At 41.2% G+C, this 22,418-nt stretch overlaps 1 protein-coding gene across 1 annotated transcript; it reads left to right on the top strand.

Moving 5' to 3' along the window:
• The first annotated feature begins 135 nt into the window (after positions 1-135).
• EXD1 (exonuclease 3'-5' domain containing 1) lies at positions 136-22,418 on the top strand. Its single transcript, XM_081886856.1, has 12 exons — positions 136-324; positions 3,287-3,467; positions 8,735-8,803; positions 11,406-11,463; positions 11,722-11,852; positions 13,092-13,159; positions 14,675-14,761; positions 15,725-15,829; positions 15,976-16,056; positions 17,482-17,625; positions 19,934-20,125; positions 21,550-22,418. The coding sequence occupies exons 2-12, from the start codon at positions 3,335-3,337 to the stop codon at positions 22,219-22,221; spliced, it is 1,740 nt and encodes a 579-aa protein (XP_081742982.1). The 5' UTR covers positions 136-324; positions 3,287-3,334; the 3' UTR covers positions 22,222-22,418.

The raw sequence follows: 22,418 nt of genomic DNA, 5'->3' as shown, positions 1-22,418 counted from the left end.
CACAGAGGGCCAGAGCGCCGCCCCTCCTCTTATCGCCGCCGCGAGCTCCGCCCCCGCCCCGCTCCCGGCAGTTCGAGGGAGACCACGGTAGCCCCGCCTACCGCGCGTTACGCCTGCGCAGAACGACCCTCCTGCCTTCTCGGTTGCCCTGATCGGTCTGATTCTGACGTCACCGTGGGCGGTTTCTAATCGTTCTCTGTGGGGAAAAATACCAGCTCCAGTCCACAACGGCGGTTATAACTACCTTGTATTTGATAAACTTGGCATAGGCATTAAAAAAATATTACACCATTCTATGCTGGTTAGCCTCGAAAGTGTTGAAAGGTAGCGGGTTCCCCCCTCCCCAATTATTATTTACTTTCCAGTCTGGCGAGGCGCAAAGGACTGTGGGAATTGTAGTCTGGCGCTTACGCCCTCCTAGTGGTTGCGCAGGCTTCGCGGTCTTTAAGCTAGTCATGCATTCATTTCTATGTGAAGTCCAGGAAGTCCTCGTGAGTGGAGGAGCTGTGAAATAATTTTACGTTGCTGGTTTTCAAAATGGCCTCAGCTTTCCTAGGCGAGAGGAAGCTGCCTCTTAGCTGTAGTGTATATTTTTATTTTATTTTATTATTCATTACATTTGTATACCGCCCTATACCCAATAGATCTCGGGGCGGTTCCCAACAATATGTAACTTAAGCTCTTTTTCCTCTGCTGACAGTGTTTTGTTTCAGGGAAATGCACAAGAGTTCTCAGACAAAACGTAATAAATAGTGGCTATTCTAATCTTGGTGTTGATAGTCAACAATGCCCATTGTCAAAATTGTTAATCACCTGACTGAAGGGGCAATCCTTTCACATCAGTTTCTTTATGAGGTGCAGCTACTTTTAATAAGATCAAAGGCAGAGGAAGCAACCTGTTACACCATCATGGCTCACTTCTAAGGCACCTTTTTGTAAATAAGACTACAAAAAGCTCGGCTTCAAGAGTACGGTATTTAAAAGCTTGCTGGAAGCCTGCAGAGAAGGGAGAATTCTGGTTATCTTGCAAAAAGTCTGCTATATTTGTGTGGTGAATGCAGAGCAGCAGGTTCCTATAATCTCACAGTTTTCTTGGTTTCTATGTTGGGTGTGGTTTCATGGTTTCTCTGCGGGCCAGATCACTTGCATTTGGCTACCAAGGCTGTGGTCCTATCCCCACTTGTTTGGGAGTAAGTTCCTATTTAACTCTATATGGTTTACTTTTGAATAGACGTATAAGATTGCAATCTTATCAATATATAGAAAGCAATTCTTATTGAACTTAATAGCCCTCATTTTTGAGTAAATCTGTTTGGGATTGTTCTGAAGTTGTGCTGAATACGGCCAAGAATTTCACATACATCTTAATGCCTTGGTATTTATTATTGGACTATTTTATCTTTCATGCTGTTTTATTGTAGCTTGCCCTGGAAGAGTGGGCTAAAAGCACATTTTAGTAAAAAAAATTATAGACTTGAATTTGTCAGAAAAACTTAGATCGGTATGGCACACTCTTCCACCTTAATTTCTTTAAACCTGCAGTTTTCTAGATTTTGGACAAGCTAATGTGTCTTCCTCCCACTTCCTTTTCATACCTTATTGTGATAAAGTTTCAAAAACTGTGACACTCAAGAGCTGGTTTATAATCCTTGTGGCACTAGTTTGTCTTAAATTTATTTTTAGAATTAAAATCTAATATGGATGTCATTTTATACCTTGATGCTATGTGTATTGATAAAATGAGATGAAATGAGTGCCTAAAGCATATTTCAAGTTCAGCAAAATGTAAGTTTAAGGAGTTGTAAAAACTATGTATGTATGCATTTTATATGTAAGCAGCGTGTCAGTAATTTCCTCAGTTTGCTTTTATCTTCCTGCCTTTGAATTCTTCCTTCAAATTCTATACGTAATAGACCAATTGCTGGTATCAAAGTGGCAATCTTATAAGATTATTCTTCCTCAGCGATTTGCCAGACCCCAAAATAGAAAACAGTGTCTCTGTATTCTGAAATAGGGTGTGTCATTACTTACAAAACAGGTTTTAATGGAATAACAAACTTTTCAAATACATTCTTCAAAGTCACAAATTCCTTGCAGGCCTACCTGGGGGCTCCAGTGACTGATAATGCTGCTCTTTGTTTTTGCCTTAAACTGCAAAAAGTAAGCAAAACTTTAATTACATATGCACAAAACTTCAGTGATAGTGGTGGGAACTGATCTCTGGATAATGAAAAGTGGTGTGATAAGCATTTGATTCTTTTAAATGGGCAGACTTGGTAGTTCCCACACATTAAAACGCTGCAGCTGTGCATAAATACCTCTTTCCATTTTAAAAATATGCTGTAGTTTTGTTTGGCTGACCCCTGGACAAAAGGTTTCAAATAGTTTCTCCCTTTAAAATTATATTTAGTGGTGGCTTCAAGCTGTATGGAGGATAAAGCTTATCATATTTTACTCTCCAATATCAAGGGATAACACATAGAGTTGGCTAGTGCCAAGATGAAGTGTATTAAATAACAGCATTTACATGAAATCACCTTAATCCACCTTTAGAGCAGGTGTATTAAAGATACAAATTTGCTCAATTTTAGTTTGCTCAAATTGTTTCCATAGCCCACTAAATGTGCTAGCTGATTGCAGTTTCCAGTATGTAGAATTGCATGCTGAACTGTTATTACTACAAATTGCAAATATCCAAAACAGCTGGATTTTATGACTAACAGAACTAACTATGTCTACTTTTAAGTAGGTCCTATTAACATCAGTGGGGTTTACTTCCAGGTAAGTGGGATTAGGATTGCAGCCTTAATGTTTTCTTTCTGATCACACTGGAGTAGTCTTGAATTGTTTGACTTTTTCTGCAACATTAGCCACTTGTTTGACGAGCCTTTTTACATTTAATTTTTTACTGTGCAATCTGCGCTCTGCAATGTCACTTTATAGGAAATTTCTTGGCCTGGATTTTTATGATACCCTATTCCATATTACCATATTTTTCTGTGTATAACACGCCCCCATGTATAAGACGCCCCCTGTTTTTGGGGACTCAAAATTAAGAAAATGGGGGGAGATTGCCCCCATGTATAAGACTACTCCCCGTTTTTAAGATTATTTTTTAGTTAAAAAAAACCCTAGTTTTATACACGGAAAAGTACAGTAATTGAAATATTTTTCTTGCTGCCGTCCTTGTTTACCTTACGCAGTTTATCTTTAGTGTCCCTGTTAACTGTAGAATAATTTTTATAATAGTACTAATGATAACTTAACAGAAAGCTTTTCTGTTTAGTTTCTTATTTAGGCTGAGCACCAGATTCCTTGAAGGATAAAAAACATAATGGATCCTAGCAGCAATTACCACTTCCTTCATGAAATCCTGAGGAAAACTGTGAAGATCACACTGAAATGTGGCACATTCCAAGGGGTGCTGCAACATGTGGATTCCAGCCGAAGCATCTTTCTGAACAGAGGTTCTACATTTGTTTTGAACTAAATAATTTCTATTGGAAACTGTTTTTTCAACTATTATTAGGGGAGAGCCTTGAATTTTCTAGAAGCAATGGTCTATGGATTAGAAGTGTATGTTGGTCTCTCTAATGCTTATCAAATGATAAAGCCTTATATTATAAAGCCTCTAAATAGCTGTCACACAATGAGTTATTATACTCAAAATTTACAAAAATCGCTATATCCCTGTCTCTCAGAACTTTTGAAAACTGATCATTTTCCTTACGTCAGTCTATGGGCATCTCTCCACTCTTCACCCCGACGTTTCCAATTTTTAGATCTGGCTCGCAGGCCACCAGTTGGCCATCCCTTTTCAATACAGCCATCTGTCAATGTTAGTATTTGGGTGTAATAGTCAAAATAAATTTCTGTATTGAATATCCTTGGAATTCTTACCTACACAATTTGAAATGTTAAAAGCAAAAGGGTTACAAGGGGTGCTAAATATAATTGCTCCTGTGTTCCAGGACTGTATGAAATACTAGCCCATACAGCTCTTGCTGTTCTTCCTTAGGTTATCTAGGTGATGGTTATTTAAGGTATGTGGATGTTTGATGTTACATGCACATGGAAAAATCCAAATAAAAGAACAAGTATATTGGTAGTATTTCACTGATAGTTGTTCCCTATAAAAAGGTAAAGGACCCCGGACAGTTAAGTCCAGTCAAAGGTGACTATGGGATTGCGGTGCTCATCTCGCTTCAGGCTGGGGGAGCCAGCGTTTGTCCACAGTCAGCTTTCCAGGTCATGTGGCTAGCACGACTAAATCGCTTCTGGCACAATCGAACACTGATGAGTGCCAGAGTGCACATAAATGCCATTTACCTTCCCGTCGCAGAAGTACCTATTTATTTACTTGCACTAGTGTGCTTTCAAACTGCTAGGTTGGCAGAAGCTAGGACATGAGCAGATTCAAACCTCCAACCTTCCAATCGGCAACCCCAAGATGCTCAGTGGTTTAGATCACAGTGCCACCCACGTCCCACAGTTACCCTATATGAGCATGTAAAATGCAGCATAATCCTTTTAAAATTTACTCAAAGGTAGGCCCCATTGAGGTAATTTGATGTATGACCAAATAAGGGTGCAGCCTAATTTCATAAATAGCCCAAATTCCAAGAATCTCTAGAATCAAGGAATGTACTGGATTACTCAGTGCTTGAGGTGTATTCCTGGCAGACGGAGTAGCAGAACAGCATTCCTCTCTTCTGCCTTCAGTGGTATTTGCTGTCATTTCCTATTACTGCAAATATTTGATCCTGGATGAGCAGGAGGTAGGTTGTATTCTTAGTTGCTGGTACCCAAGCACCATGGTTTAGGGGATTTAGCTTCCTAAATCAACACCCATCTGGAAATGCCAGATAGAAAGCTGTGTTGTTCTTTTGCAACAAGCTAACACAGCGATCAGTTATAGAAGACATTGGAAACTTCTCAGTCAAAAGCATTCCTGATTTTACAACCTGAGTATAATCATGGTGCCTTTCTAGTATTCTAGTTGCACCAATCAGCATTTTTTTTTAATTTATACCCTGCCCTCCCCAGTCAGAGCCAGGCTCAGGGCAGCTAACACCAATAAAATTACAATAAAACAAAATTTGGGGGGGGGACGACGAAAGAAAACCCCCAAAAACCAGTTTATTAAAATATGGGTGAAAATACAATTTAAAATGCAGCCTCATTTTAATAGTAGCCCATAAATCAAAACCATAAGGGGAGAGGAGGGAAACATAATGGTCAGACTAAGTCCAAACCAAAGGCCAGGCGGAACAGCTCTGTCTTGCAGGCCCTGTGGAAAGATGTCAAATCCCACAGGGCCCTAGTCTTTTATGAAAGAGCGTTCCACCAAGTCGGGGCCAGTACTAAAAAGGCCCTGGCCCTAGTTGCGACAAATCTAACCACCTTGCGGCTTGGGACCTCCAAAGTGTTGTTATTTGTGGACCTTAAGGTCCTCCGCGGGGCATACCAGGAGAGGCGGTCACGTAGGTACGAGGGTCCTAGGCTACATAGGGCTTTAAAGGTCCAAACCAGCACCTTAAACTTGACCCTGTACTCCACTGGGAGCCAGTGCAGCTGGTAAAGGATCCTCGCCACGGCATTCTGCACCCGCTGGAGTGTTTGGATCAGCTTCATGGGCAGCCCCGCGTAGAGCGAGTTACAATAATCAAGCCTGGAGGTGACTGTTGCATGGATCACTGTGGCCAGATCAGGGCGAGAAAGGTAAGGGACCAACTGCTTGATAAGGCGGAGATGCAAAAATGCCACCTTTGCTGTGGCTGCAACCTGTGCCTCCATGGAAAGGGAGGCATCGAAGGTTACACCCAAGCTCTTGACAGAAGGCGCTGGCACTAACTGAGCCCCTGCAAGAGGTGGGAGTTGGCCCCCCAACCCCATGTCGTCCCGACCCAGCCAGAGGACCTCTGTCTTTGAAGGATTTAACTTCAACCAGATCCCACGCAGCCATCCAGCCACAGCTTCCAAGCATCTGGTCAGTGTGTCCGGGGCCGAGTCAGGGCAGCCATCCATCAACAGATAAAGCTGGGTGCCATCAGCATATTGATGACAACCCAGCCCAAAACTCTGGGCAAGGGGGCACATAAAGATATTAGCAACATTCCATAATCACAAATAATTCCATTGTCTTCCCTGGACACAGGTGGAGCTGTGGTCTAAACCACTGAGCTTCTTGGGCTTGCCAATCAGAAGGTTGGTGGTTCGAATCCCCGTGACGGAGTGAGTTCCTGTTACTCTGTCCCAGCTCCTGCCAACCTAGGAGTTTGAAAGCACACCAGTGCAAATAGATAAATAGGTACCACTGCAGTGGGAAGGTAAACAGTGTTTCCATGTGCTCTGGTTTCCATCACAGTGTTCCATTGCACCAGAAATGGTTTAGTCATGCTGGCCACATGACCTGGAAAGCTGTCTGTGTACAAAGGCTGGCTCCCTCAGCCTGAAAGTGAGATGAGCGCTGCACCCCATAGTCGCCTTTGACTGGACTTAACCCTCCAGGGATCCTTTACCTATTATCACAGAAATGCTTTTGGCAGTAGCTACCCGCTTTCCTCAAAATCTGCTTCTAGCACTGCACATGGATCTATTATGTGGCATCTCAAAGAGATTGATTAGATTTCCAGAGTTGTTTACTTAATGCTAAATATACAATATAATAACAAGATTTCATTTACTGTACTGAAAATTCCTTAGCAGCTGTCTGCAAGTTAATCTTTTTAAAGTTGCCCTACTAAATTAATTGGAAGAACACTGGAATGCATATGCTTTTAAGATGATTTACTTGGATGAAATGCAGGTGTTTGTTCAACTTTTATCACATGCAAGAGAATTTCAACAGTGTTGGCGTAGAAGGCATTAAATATATCCATATTTTATACAGCCAAAAAGGACTAATCTCAGCTGTGCTGTATAAATTTCTCAATAGCTGGCGTCCTTTGATGAATTCCAAAGCAGTACCTTAAGCAACTGATAGGGTAGAATCATCTCTCACAGTTACATGTGCAGACATCAGCTGCATTTTCTGTACCAGTTACAGCAGAACATTATGTTTTTTGGCATTAATTTATTCATTTGTTTGTTTAACAAAATCTATATACCACCTGATTGTAAGAAACCCTAAGTGGTTTCTAGCATTTTATTATGCTAAAAAGGATAAATATTCTAAGAATTTGATTCTTCACAAAGCAGTCCGGATCCCTCATATTCACTTTTTCAAGGAACAAACAACTTTTTATTGTCTAGATTTCTGTCCTGCCTCGTTCCTGAACTTACAAAGCAGCTAACACTATGAAAAAGGAAAAAAAAATAAAAATAAAAAGCAAATAAAACAAAAATATAGATTAGCCAAGAAGATTAAGTTGAACAGGACAGAAAGAACCGAAAGCATAACTAAACTAAATGCCATTAAAATAGGATAGGCCTTGCCAGGTGCCTAAAAGATAATAAGATGCTTGGCAAACATTATTTAGGAGGAAGTTCCATAATTTAGGAGGCACCACAGAAAAGGTGCCAGCATGAGGTTACCAGCATGAGTTTGTCCAAACTGTGGGAGGCAGTGGAGGACAGAGGTGCCTGGCGTTCTCTGGTCCATGGGGTCACGAAGAGTCGGACACGACTAAACGACTAAACAACAACAACAGAAAAGGCTGTTTTCTGGTGGTCACCCACAAACCTTAGACAGTGAAAACAGTCTAAGAACAGCTTCCAAAGAAGGCCGCCTCCTGACAAAAATGTAGATTGCTCTGGAAGAATCACTTAATCACATTCTTGTCTATTGGAATAAATATGACTACTCTAGCTCATTTGGTGTGTAGGTTGCAATCTGAAGCCCTGAAGCTGCAAACATCTACATAGAGTGTTAGGCCACACTGATTTCATTGATGATGATAATAATTTTATTATTTATGTGCTGCCCATCTGACTGGGTTGCCCCAATCACAGAACATTAAAAAAAACTTCCCTATACAGGGCTGCCTTCAGATATCTTCTAAAAGTCAGATAGTTGTTTATTTCCTTGATATCTGATTGGAGGGCATTCCACAGGGCAGGGGCCCTGCCTGGTTCCCTGTAACTTCACTTCTCATAGTGAGGGAACCTGGAGACCCGAGGTTCTGCTCCCTTGGTTTAGTTCCTCCTGTTGTTTTTAATGTGTCTTTATTTTATTATGATTTATGTGGAATACATTTTAATTCATACTCTTCTCTGAGATCCTTTGGAATGAAGGGCAGGCAAAAAATAATATAAATATACATACAGTACTTGGCTTTTAAACTGCACCATTTTAAACAGGACAGTAAAGAAATATCATAAAACAGATTAGCTCAGTATAGTGCTACAAGAAAATAGGATTGATGCACACAATTTAAAAAATCCTCAATGTACTGTACATTAGCTATACTAAAAGTATGGTGCACACCAAATTATGAAGAAGTAAACTATACAGTGAGCAAACTATTCAAAGGTTACAAGACAGTTGGGTGATTTTCACAGAATTCCACTCTGCTATGTTCACCAGTGATGCTTTATATCTCGATTCTTAATAATTATAATAATTATTTATTATTTATACTCCGCCCATCCGACTGGGTTTCCCCAGCCACTCTGGGTGGCTCCCAACAGATTAAAAACAGAATAAAATATCAAATATTAAAAACTTTCCTAAATCCTTTTTGCTTTGGTTAAAGGGTATGACACTTACCTTGCTGTATTTTGTTTACTTCAGTTAAGAACTTGGAAAGTGGCAGATACGTACCAGGAGTAAAGATGTTCTTTGGCCATGAAATTGTCAATGGTGAGAATATATATATATTTAGTTATACTCAGAAATTCTTGGTTGAGTTTAATGCCAGCTGACAGTTCTTTTTGTCCCACCCCTTTTCAAATGAGGTTCCCTACCCAAGGATGCCTATGCATGAACATAGCCAGGATTTTTGTTGGGGGGGGCAGGACTTTTGTGGGGAGGGCAAAACCAATGTGATTGGTCAGTTTAAGTATTTCTATTGTTTTACTTGATTTGCCCCCCCCCTTGACTATGCCCATCTGCCTACATCCAGTTCAGTGAAACTGACAAATATATGTGCAATTTTATTACAGTGAGTAATACCGCAGGATTCATAAAATGCTGTGGAAAAGCTGTAATAAAGATCTCACATTTCAACACATTACACAAGTTAATTCCAACATTTTACAAAAATGCATGTTCCATGAAAAGCTAGAAGTCAAGTGTACATTAATGTTGTCTTTGCATATCCTTAAAGTCAATACATGCTCACGTATGCTCTGAAGCTTTGATGGCAGTACAGTAGATAGTGGAATGATTTAAGCATTAAATCATGGATAGTTCATGTTTGTGATCACTATAATTAGAATCATCAACATCAGTATATTTGTATGTCTCTTTGCTATGGTAGAACAGCAGCTCATAACATATAGAATAAAATATAACAACATTTCAAGATGATGCATTAACACTTAAAAAACACAACACAGTTTAAACAAAAAGCCACAGTACTATTAATAGAGCAAACAAACATATCACGTTAATAAACACTGAAACAATGCCTAACAATAAAATACAAAGCATCCAAACAACAGCAAAAACAATACCCCTTGCAGGAAGAGTGGGGAAAGCAAGTGGAAAAACTCTTCTTTGTTAGTTCCAGCAGACTCTCCTCTGTAACAATGAATTGGTGGCCGCTAAGATATCAAGTTGTAAATTAGGAAATAGCTTGCTCAGAGCTTGCCTGTTCCAAACTGCTTGCAATCTTAGGCTGCAAACCTCTCTCCTTGGAGTAAGCCCCCTTGAACAGAATGGGATTTACTTTTGAGTAAACTGGATTATATAGTAAGTCTTCTGTTTGCAATATGGTTGTAATAATAATGACTTACCCTACACAGATACTGATAGAATTATTACAGGCAAAGCTCAATAATAAAGGTAAAAGGTAAAGGTACCCCTGCCCATACGGGCCAGTCTTGACAGACTCTGGGGTTGTGCGCCCATCTCACTTAAGAGGCCAGGGGCCAGCGCTGTCCGGAGACACTTCCGGGTCACGTGGCCAGCGTGACATCGCTGCTCTGGCGAGCCAGAGCCGCACACGGAAACGCCGTTTACCTTCCCGCTGGTAAGCGGTCCCTATTTATCTACTTGCACCCGGAGGTGCTTTCGAACTGCTAGGTTGGCAGGCGCTGGGACCGAGCAGCGGGAGCGCACCCCGCCGCAGGGATTCGAACCGCCGACCTTTCGATCGGCAAGTCCTAGGCGCTGAGGCTTTAACCCACAGCGCCACCTGCGTCCCATAAGCTCAATAATAGCATTTAGTAAAAGCTCTGAAAACTAAATGGAGGAAGGGTTGACATGAAAGCATTTGAAGGTCATATTGTAAACCTGTAGAACAGACATTTTCAGAAGCTTTTGCCCTCCTCTCTTTGAAATGTACACCTTTTAAGCCTTACCTCAAATCCTCTGTTTAAAAGGACACTTTTATTCCTGTGGAGGCATCACACACCTGTTACCCTTGCAACCTTTCACGCCCTTGTCTGCTGCTGAATGTCTCGCCTTTTGTCATGGGAATGATTCTGCTCTATTTATTAATGGCTGCACTCAGCCTGCCTTACCAGGTCGGTCTGGCCCTCTGAGCATAGGCCAAGTCTAGGAATGTCCATGTTTGGCACAGTTTAGTCAAACCTTCATTAATTCTAACTTTTGCTAATTCTAACAAAATTTAAAATGTATGCATGGAATTTGCAATTGTCATTTAGGGACATACTAGAAATCCTTCATAACATTTTCAAACTTGCCCTTCATTGGTAAGATTCAAACCAAATTTGGGGTATGGGAGGAAAACTTAGGTAGGGTTGTATCAAATGAATGGGCCGCCCAGCAGAGTCTTAGGGGCTGCATATTCTGCAGCCTTTCTCAATTCAGTGAGCCCTGTTTCCTTTCTCTCCCCCTGGCCCCTTCCCTGTTTCATTCTCAAATCCTTGCGCACTTCCCATTCTACCTTCTCAAGGACCTTGTTTTCAGATCCTGAATAGGCAGCCTGTTGTGGAGAGCATAATAGTAGTGTAATACTAGCTGCTTTTGTCAATCGAGCCAAAGTGGTTTTTGGAGAGTTTCTGTAGTATAGGCGAGTGTAACTTCTATCCTATTTCCATGACATGTTTGCATTTAATTTAACCCTCTTAAGAGTCATGCTATGCATATTGTCCTGTAGAATGAGCGCCTCTTTTCCAGCACATTCCAATCTTGGTAGCTCCCTTTCTTCTTGGGAGTCATGATTGCATTCTTCATTTGCCAGTAGAGTTTTTGGCCTATCTTCAACTTTCTAGGTATTGTGTAGTTCCTCAATGAAGGCAAAATCTGTAATTGGAGCTGTATATTCATGTTTCAGTGGAATTAATTGATGACTCGGAACAACATGCTGCAGAAGGAAAGACAACTCCTACCAGGTACATATGAAGAGTTTTATCATCAAGGCTCACTGGTGAACTTGGATATTAGGTGGATATTAGGATAAGTTAGGTGGAAAATCTTATATGTATACTGATTCAGCAAATTAAAGCAGTCCAGAAGCCTACTACTTTTTATGTTTTTATGTTTAGTTTTTATGTTTACATTAGTTAAAATGTAATATAAAGTCTGTCCACAATTTTACCGTAGCTGATCATGACAATTGATCAGGGTACCCTTAATGATGTGTTGCACAGGGAAGCTCCATCTACCCAAGTGTCTCCAGCGGACAAAGGAGAACCACAGAAGCAGATCACACAGAATCCTGATTCTCTTTCTCAGGACACTCATCAGCTCAACCTGGGTAACTTCAGGTACAACTTTTCAGGTAGCTACCAGAAATTCAGCCTAATATCCAAGCAGCAAATCATATATCCCATAATTTTTATGCCATCAACTTGGGGCTCTATTTGTTTGTTTATATGCTCCCCACACTTCACATTAAAGTCCCAGGGCAGATTACAGCAGTAAAAACAACTTTCAACTATAAAAACAATGTTTTTAGGGTCCTAAAAACATAATATATTAATAGCCCAGGGTAAAGAGGTGTGTCTTCAACCTTCTCTGAAAGTTGTACAATGAAGGTGCCAGATGCAGGTCTGTGGGTAGGACGTTCCATAGCTTAGGGCATGGGTAGGCAAACTAAGGCCCGGGGGCCGAATCAGGCCCAATCACCTTCTAAATCTGGCCCACGGACGGTCCGGGAATCAGCATGTTTTTACATGAGTAGAATGTGTCCTTTTATTTAAAATGCATCTCTGGGTTATTTGTGGGGCCACAGGAATTTGTTCAGTCCCCCCCCCAAATATAGTCTGGCCCTCCACAAGGTCTGAGGGACAGTGGACCGCCCCCCGGCTGAAAACGTTTGCTGACCCTTGGTAGGGGCTACCACAGAAAATGCCCTCTTCTGGGCATACCTCTACCCATCTCCTGTCTGCTTGCCCAGGCACTTTTTCAACCTAAGCCATGTGGAAGGTTAATCAGCCCTTGGTGTATTCAGCAAGCAATTCAGCCCAGAAATCCAGTGCAGTAGTTTATTTACAGCTGTGGATAAGGTAATGGGCAAAATGGAGTATTTGTAGTTAGTGCTGTAATTGCTTGGGTGGAAGAGAATTCCTAGGACTGACTCTGTATTCAACTGGAAATTATATGGAATGTAAAAATAATATGGTCGCTGTAATACTGAAAGCCTTAGCTTTTATTTCCTAGGCTTCAAATGCTTCATTTGGAAACTGTATCACTTTATATCGTTCTATTCATGTCATGGAGCAGTAAGAAAAAAAGGCCTTTTAATTACAGTTGTGTCTTGACAAAAGGGGATCCAGAAACAACCTGCTTTTTAAGAGATTTATGTGTAACTTGCTGTTAACAAGCATGTTTTGAAGAAAGGGTTACTGAGTTAATCAATGTATTTTATCTGTTTTCTAAGTATTGTTTCATGTCTGATCACAGCTTACCTTTTTTGTAAAGGAGAAAGCATAGTGTATTTTTGAATACATATTTTACAAACATATACTGTGAGCATAGGCAAGAGAAAATGTTTAGTATGGTATCTTTTTAACTGCAGATCAAGACAAAGGGGAGGACATAGAATATGTTGTTGTTGATCAATTTCAGAAGCAATTTGGTTCTGCAGTGAGTATAATATTGTTACTTTTACTTAAGGGTGTTTGTTTTGTTTTAGGGGTTAGGGGGATTGCCGTCTGTTGCTGTTCTGGGAAATTGTAGTTTGGCCAAGGATTTATAATGGAATACCTAGCACCACACTACTTTTCCCAAGGTTCATTGAAAACTCTGACTAATCACCAAGTGGTATAAATCTAATATAAATCTGAAAGTTTAGAATTCATCATTTGTTAAATTTGTTTCCAATTTTTCCACTAAATGATATAGCAGTGAGCAACAGTAAAATCCAAAATAATAATCAAATCAGAAAAGAGGTATGTAAAACATAAATCAATAAGAACAACAGCCAGTTGAACAAATTGCAATATTTACAGTGATTAGCTCAGTTTGTTAGAACACGGTGCTGATAATGCCAAGGTTGCAGGTTTGATCCCCATAAGGGACAGCTGCATATTCATGCATTTCAGGGGGTTGGACTAGATGATTCTCAAGGTCACTTCCAACTCTGATTCTATGAGAAAGTCAGATTGTGCTTGGATAAAAGCATCTTTGCCTGTCTGGCCAGAAGAAGGTCATTCAAGAAGATCCTCAGAGATTCTCTGAAAAGCAGTTTCAGAGATTCTCTGAAAAGCAGTTTCAGAATTTCTCTCCTTTCTTGATCTCCTACATGCTTCAAATGTTGAGAGGGAAAAGGAGAGCCTCTCCTGAGAATCTTGAAACACAGGCAGGCTCATTTGATGGAATGCAGTATTTCTGATAATCAGACCCAAAGTTGTGTTGGACTTTGTATGTTATAACCAACACTGAATCAATGCCTGGAAATTTCACCAGTAGCCATTGAAATTTTTGCAACAGGCTTCCTGTAACTTGTCCTGGTCAATGGCTACAGTGTTCTGATATATGCCTTGAATGACCATGTTGGTTGGCACTTAGAATGTGAGGTGCTTGAATACATCAGTATAAACTGTTGGAAAATCTGGCCATAAATCAAAAGTACAACTCTTAATCACTTGTTCAGGCTTGTTGTTGGCGGCTCTTGCAGGAGTGTGTGTGTGTGAGAGAGAGAGAGAGAGAGAGGTGTCAAAAATCTAAAATTTTATTACCAATTCTAAATTGAGTTTAATAATTTTTAGTGGATTACTTTAATTGTATAATTTTCCCATAGATGAAAGAACAGCATCTTAACATACCACCTTGGAGTAACCACAGTACAAAGGGTATATTGTTACATGAGAAAATAACATAGTAAACACCATCTAGGTGGGAAACTTTTGTTAGGCTGTAGAATGTCTTACACCTAAAACTTTGTATTTATTGGCACTGTCTGAATAAACGCTAGTAATGCTCAAGGAATGGAAACCCTGGGTTATTTTTATCTTTACACTTTGCTGATTATCCCTTGTTTCTCACTACCTCCGATGTATGCTGGGTGTGAATTTTATGTTTGTCACAAATGAGGCATCATGTTTTCTGACCTGTCTTCTTCACTCTCCTTTACCTAGTAGTTTCTCCCCTTTTCACTAGATGGTACACATCAAAAAGCAGAATGTTTGTAGTGTAGCAGCAGAGGGTGTCAATTTGTGTCGCCATGGAAAACTCTCTTGGTTACAGGTAAGAAGGAATATTTTACAAGCACTTAACATTGCTATTTGGAACCTTTGGGCCGAAACTTTTGATTTTGTGTTTCTTAATCAGTGGTCTTCTTATAACCAAGAGATACCTAAGAGGAACAAAGAATATGCTATACTGTATCTGGGGTCTTCAGTATAACTCCCCTTTTTCTTTATTGTGTTGTTATGTAGCCCTTTGTTAACATACACAAATACAGTATATTCCTGGGGCACTCTAGAGTCCTTTGGGACCTTCTCAGCCATGGGTAGGCAAACTAAGGTCTGTGGGCCGGATCCGGCCCAATCGCCTTCTAAATCCGGCCCACGGACAGTTCAGGAATCAGCGTGTTTTTACATGAGTGGAATGTTCTTTTATTTAAAATGCATCTCTGGGTTATTTGTGGGGCTTGCCTGGTGTTTTTGCATAAGTAGAATGTGTGCTTTTATTTAAAATGCATCTCTGGGTTATTTGTGGTGCATAGGAATTCATTTTTTTCCCTTCCAAAATATAGTCCGGTCCCCCACAAGGTTTGAGGGACAGTGGACTGCCCCCTGCTGAAAAAAATTGCTGACCCCTGTTCTAAGCAGTTCAGAAGAACAAACCCTCTAAGTAGATTTGCTTCCCCTACTGCTTGAAGGCAGGAATGCATTCTGGAAGGAAGTATTTTGGCTTTCTTCCCTTGAAGCGACAGTTATGTTCTTACCTTCACTCAGAGCAGATCATATGTCTTGTCTTTTGTCTCAGGTGTGTGTGTGTTGTCTCAGGTGTGTGTGTGTGTGTGTGTGTGTGTGTGTGAGAGAGAGAGAGAGAGAGAGAGAGAGAGAGAGAGAGAGAGAGAGAGAGAGAGAGAGAGAGATATTCTGTTAGGACAATAAGATTCATATTATGAAAATATTTTAATGCTAATATTTAAGTAAAACAGGTACATATAATTTTTGTTTCTGTCCTGTATATTTATTATAGATTGCAACAAAGAGCAAGGTTTTCTTGTTTGATGTTTTCCTGCTGGGAGCTCGAGTGTTCAAGAATGGACTCCAAATGATACTGGAAGATCAGAACATTTTGAAAGTAAATATTTGTCTAGCACAGGGCATCTGAGAACCTATGTAGAGAAAATGTGAAATAACGTAAACATGGCAACATCAAATTGCATTTATTTATATATTACTTTTATTTCGCCAACTACTACAGTACCTCTTCCTTATTTTCTTTAGGTTATCCATGACTGCCGGTGGCTTTCAGATTGTCTTTCTCACCAGTATGGAGTTATGCTCTCCAATGTCTTTGATACACAGGTACCTTGTTAGTTACTTGTTCTCTAACTAGATTTTTCAACACACTTCTCAGTGCTGCGTATTTATTGTTTGTTTTCATGACTTGTTATTACATTTTATATCTCGCCTTTCCTCCAAGGAGCTAAACTTGGCATATGTGCTTCTTCTCTCCCCCCATTTTATTCTCCTCTGAGATGCAAATTGTTATATGATACTGAGTTTTTAATTACATTTTATTGTTTTATGGTGTAAATTGTCATCTTTTCAAAAACAAGTAAGTATAGCTAAATTCAGTAGGACTTATTTCTGAGTAGACATGGTAAAGAAATAAGTGGTTGGGACAGAAGAGCCACCGGTTCAATTCCCCGCACCTTCACATGCAGCTGCTGGGTGACCTTGGGCTAGTCACACTTCTCTGAAGTCTCTCAGCCCCACTCACCTCACAGAGTGTTTGTTGTGGGGGAGGAAGGAAAAGGAGATTGTTAGCTGCTTTGAGACTCCTTAGGGTAGTGATAAAGTTGGGTTTCAAATCCGAACTCTTCTTCTTCATCATCATTACCATCATCTTCATAAAGAAATAACTTACTTCAAGGATGTTTGTCTTCAGTTTCATGTGTACAATATTTTACAGAATCCAGAAAAGAAATGAATTTGATATCTGAAGTCTGCTTGATTAATTATATCCTGCTATATCACAAGAAATATCAAAGTGGTTTACAATAATATATGTAATAAAAACATGTAAAAAATCAGCAATCAGTTAGCTATTATGGAAAGATGCTTTCTTAAGGTAAAGGTAAAGGGACCCCTGACCATTAGGTCCAGTCGTGGCCGACTCTGGGGTTGCAGCACTCATCTTGCTCTATAGGCCGAGGGAGCCGGCGTTTGTCCGCAGATAGCTTCCAGGTCACGTGGCCAGCATGACTAAGCCGCTTCTGGTGAATCAGAGCAGCACATGGAAACCCCGTTTACCTTCCCGCCAGAGCGGTACCTATTTATCTACTTGCACTTTGTGTTTTCGAACTGCTAGGTTGGCAGGAGCAGGGACTGAGCAATGGGAGCTCACTCCGTCGCAGGGATTCAAACTGCTGACCTTCTGATCGGCAAGTCCTAAGCTCTGTGGTTTAACCCACAGTGCCACCCACGTCCCTTATGCTTTCTTAGTTGCCTGCATAAGCCTGACAGCAAAGAAAAGTTTTCTGCAGGCATTTAAAGGTTGAAACAAAAGACCCCTGCTGAATCTTCATTGGCAGAGCATTCCACAGGACTGGGCCAATGACACTGAAGGCTCGCGTTCTTGTTCCTGCCAGATGAACCTCGCCAACAACCCTCCTGGAGAAAGTCTCAGTGACCGATCTTGAATATAAGGGTTTAGGCAGTGGATGTTCTGTAGAGTTATTATGCTGTTAGCTAGTAAAGTGTGGGTCCCTCTGCTTCCTTTCATAGGTTGCTGATGTCTTGCAATTCTCAGTAGAAACAGGTGGCTTCCTTCCTCACCGTATCAGCTCTCTACAAGACTGCTTAATGCAGTACTTGGGGATGCCCTACAGATGCATCTCTTTCATGGAACAAAGGCAGCGTGTGATTGAGGTAAGTGGGATGGAGCCATCCCATCCTTTTCTGGAAAATCTGTTCTGGTGTAGCCAGAATATATGTTATTAGCTATGGTTATGGTCCTTTAGAAGCTACTTTTATGGCAATTATGCAAACCTTGTCAAAGAGAAGGTATACTCCGTATTTGTTCATTACACTGGTACCTCGGGTTAAGTACTTAATTCGTTCCAGAGGTTCTTAATCTGAAGCACCACTTTAGCTAATGGGGCCTCCTGCTGCCGCCACACCACCGGAGCATGATTTCTGTTCTTATCCTGAAGCAAAGTTCTTAACCCGAGGTAATATTTCTGGGTTAGCAGAGTCTGTAACCTGAAGTGTATGTAACCTGAAGCATCTGTAACCCGAGGTACCACTGTAGTTTGGTTGCTGGCACAGGACAGGGTACTGCAAACAGTAGAATCATAAAATCGTAGAGTTGGAAGGGTCTCTCAGGGTCATCTAGTCCAACCCCCTATAGTCCAGGAATCTCAACTAAAGAATACCTGACAAATGGCCATCCAACCTCTGCTTAAAAACTTCCAAGGAAGGAAAGTCCACTTTCTGAGGGAGTCCATTCCACTATCAGACAGCTCTTACTGTCAGAAAGTTATTGATGTTTAGTTGGAGTCTCCTTTCTTGTAACTTCATAGAATCACTGGGTCCAGGGGGTATTCACTGGTGAGTTCTTAAAATAACGCAAATGTGAAATAGTTGTTCTTATAAAAAGAAAAAGTAACTTGCCCCCAATATCAGTACTAGAGGCCTGGAAAATGGCCAACGATATATCTGCTATAAAAAGGAATATGGGAAATTACATGCCATATAGCTTAACATCTTTTCCAGGTAAATTGGTGGAAAGCATTCCTAAAGAAAAAAGTAACAACTGTATAAGACTCTTGCTTAAGTAGAATTAACACAGTTTCTTCAAAGATAAACTTAAAAGCCATGGATTAAGAGTTCTCTTATGGACCCACTAGCTCAGGGGTCAGCAAACCTTTTCAGCAGTGGGCCTCTCCACTGTCCCTCAGACCTTGTGGGGGGCCAGAGTATATTCTGAAAAAATTAATGAATCAATTCCTATGCCCCACAAATAACCCAGAGATGCATTTAAAATAAAACAATACATTCTACTCATGTAAAAACACGCTGATTCCCGGACCATCCGTGGGCCGAATTTAGAAGGCGATCCAGATCCGGCCCTTGGGCCTTAGTTGCCTACCCATGCACTAGCTGGTTAAATGACAGGAAGCAGAGAATACAAATAAATTGATTGTTCTCATAATGGAGAGATGTGAGAAGTGGGGTTCCCAAGGGTCAGTATTGTGACCTGTGCATACTATCCAACTACCTAAGTCATACTTGGGAGTAGTCAGTGGGTTTAAGCAACTTAAGATCTCTCTGTTTTTAGGAGGAATAAAAGCCCACTTTTCTACATAGGGCAGGAGATGGTTCTGAAAACACTTGGAATGCAAAGGTGTTATCAAGGAGTCCAGAAGCAAGTAGTTCTCTATAAACATGTTCTTGGCAGGAAAAGGGGTACAGGGAAAGCCTAGGGAAATCTCAGGAGTGGAAGGAAGATGAAGGTCTAAGAAGGGAATATTATAGAAAGAGAAACAGGTAAAGGATAGAAGCAACGGGGAAACAAGAAACCAAAGTTTACAAATGGTTAATAGAGGCTTGGTATGAAAGATGCAAGATTCTATCGGGTGCAGAATACTAGGTATTTGTGTGTTCTTACCTGGGAGTTCGTCTTACTGAATTTATTAGCGATTACATCTGAGTAAACTTTGTTTGGTTTTTTAAAAAATCTGATATTGCTAATATGAATCATGTTTGTTTAGCGTGGTTATAATACTTAGCATTTACATAGTATATATGACCAATCCTCAATACTGTCTTGGTAATTCTGTAAAGTAGGCCGGTATTCTCATACAGGAGATGGAGGGCTGCAGCTGAGAGTAAATTGCTAACCTAAAGTCACGTGGTGAGTTCATAGGAGAGGCAAAATTCAGCCCAGTGCTTCCTGATGCACAGCCAGGCATGTCCAAAGTCCATATTGGCGGCCTAATCTGGCCCGCTGGTTGGTTTAATCTGGCCCTTGCGGCAGTTTATCTCCTAAAAAAAGCTCAACAATTCTGGTTGGCCCTCACGCATGTTCACTTCATCAAATCTGGCCCTCTTTAAAAAAAGGTTTGGGCACCCCTGAGAAAATCTAAGCCAATAAGTTATACCAGCAATTGCATTTTGAACTCCAGTTTGGGAAGTGTTAGTATTATTTTTTTCATTTTACATTTGGGGTATGTAGGAAAACCCCGAGATATGGTTTGTGCGACCCCTTCCACCTGCATTGCTGAAAGTGTTGGCTCTGGAGGCAGCATACCTCCTCCCTCTCCGCATGTTGCTACTCGATGAAATCATGTCTGACTTAACAACCTTGGTGGATGGATATCTAAATGCCTTTCGGGAAGGATCTGCAGATCCACTGGGGAGCACAGAGGTAAGTGAAACTTCAATAACTTTCAACTTCCTTATTGCTGCCAGTCTTGCTTTTAGATTTCAGAACTGCACATTACTGAGGTTTGATACTTGTTTGTTTGTTTGTTTGTTTGTTTGTTTGAATCCTGTTCTGCTTTCATTTTCCAGGAGATTCCAAAGCAATTCACATTATAAATCACAAAAAATTAATTGGAATTGTTTGTAACACCATCATAACTAAATGCAACAGGAACCAGCGCTAGTCAGAGAACGCCTGAGTGAATAGTGTTTAGTTCAGGGGTTGGCAATTTTTGTGTGGCTTGGGCTGGTTCACGGTCCCACAGACACCACGGTGGGCCAGAGTGTGTGCACGCACGCATGCGCAAACACTATTTCTGACGCTCCTTCTGGCACGCAGGTATGCGCAGCTTCCCATTGGCTGCAGGAGCCAGCCAATGGGAAGCCGGCCAGCATTGTGGAAGGTGGTCCCCACTCTGCTCAGCACCGGTTTAGCGCGGTGCATGGGAGCTGACCGAGCAGGTGGCAGGAGTCCTCAGGCAGGTGGCGGGGGGGGGCATGAGCCGGTTAAACAACCCCCATGGGCCGCTTGTGGCCCATGGGCCTTAGGTTTCCGACCCCTGGTTTAGTTGATGCTAGTGAAACCACCCATCATTGGTGTCTGCCTAGCCTCAGTGGAAAGAGCAATCTAAATCCAGTCAAATAACTTCAGTGTTGTCTACACTGACTGGCAGTGGTTTTCCAGGCTTTCAAGCAGGAATCTTTTCTAGCTTTACCTGGAGATGCCAGGAATTGAAGATGTGACTTTTTGCATGCAAAACCAATGCTCTTATCACCCAGACACACCTCTTTTAATACCAGATCCTTAGTATTGCGTTTGATTGTATTATATCTCCTGCCAGTTCTCTTCATATGGAAAATGGGTATTTAAAGGACCTGAGGAATGTGACCACAAAGAGCCAACACACACCCACACCCTGCCCAGAGGGGAGTGAGCCTTGAAAAAGTTGAGCTGGTTCCCCTCCCAAGGTCAGGGGATCCAGTTCCCTTCATCACAGCGGGTACCATGCAAGAGTAAATATTACTTGCAGAAATAAGAGTGAAATGCTAACACACACACACTAGTGTTGGGGTTAGGAGGTGCAGTGTTTGTGTCAGCTGAGAGGCACAGCATTGGCGATGGTAGGGATTTATCACAACAGAGGCATAAGTAAGTGCCTGCCAGTGTTAGGCAGCAGATAGCCATTTAAATGGGTTGCTTCAGGGTGGGGATTTTCAGGCCCCTCATTGGCAGGGATCTAACACAGCTGGAGTAGAATGTATTGAGCCTTTCAGTGTTTTAGCTCCATCTGTAGATTTAACTATTCTTGAAACCGTAATAAAAAGTATACTACAGTTCTGATCTACATGCATGTGATTTTTAATTAGATATCCTGTATGGAGCTACCACAAGAGCTTAGACAACTGGCAGATTTTTACAAGGAACGAAGAAAGAGGGCAATGCAGAACTTCCAGCTGAATGAGGAAGGTCTCCTCATCAGAAAGCAATTAGAAACTATGGGAAGAAGGGTAGCAAAGGTGAAAGAAAACCAGAGAGAGAGTACTGGCTTAATTCTTTCTAGTAGGGTAGTATCCCCTAAAACTACCAGTCCTCTCCACCTCTTGGGTCAAGATGATCAGGACAACTCTGAAAAAGAAGACTGGCAGGCAAATCATTGTAATAATCAATGGGCAACAGTTGGTGCGAGTAATGTTGAATCTGAAACAGAAGCAAGACTTCCCGTTTCCTGTAAATCAGTACCGGGAGCATCTGAGGTGAAAGGAAGAAAACCATCTCCACGGTTCAAACCACAAACAAAGGTAGATTTGACTTTAGAAGAGGAAATAAAGGAATTGTTGACAGAAGGCAAGAATGAAGACAACAAATCTGTTTCTGCCCTTTCACCTCCAAAAGCAAACAATTCTAGGATCCCATTTCAAGCTGTAAAGCAATCTAGCCAAACTCTGTCTAATGCTGCCATGAGTAGAAATCCCTCTTCTCAAACAACTCCTGATTACGGTCTCCAGGTTCCCACAAGACAGAAGAATAGGGGGAAGTGATTTGGTGGTTCACTTTGTCTTGCCTTGGGGCTGCCAGCCCCAAGCCCTGGAGGCAAGGAGCAGAAATTGTTTCCTTTTCAAATTCGTTATTGGAAGACTTCCATTAATGGAGCAAATTCTGGAGGCAGCTGGACACAAAACCCTTCACGTTGTATGGCAGTTTCCTGCTCCTATAAACAAAATTGATGTTACTGGTG

This window comes from Podarcis melisellensis (genome assembly GCF_964234715.1).
Source record: "Podarcis melisellensis genome assembly, chromosome: 1".
NCBI classification, from domain to species: domain Eukaryota; kingdom Metazoa; phylum Chordata; class Lepidosauria; order Squamata; family Lacertidae; genus Podarcis; species Podarcis melisellensis.
This window is presented reverse-complemented; position numbering and strand designations above follow the sequence as displayed.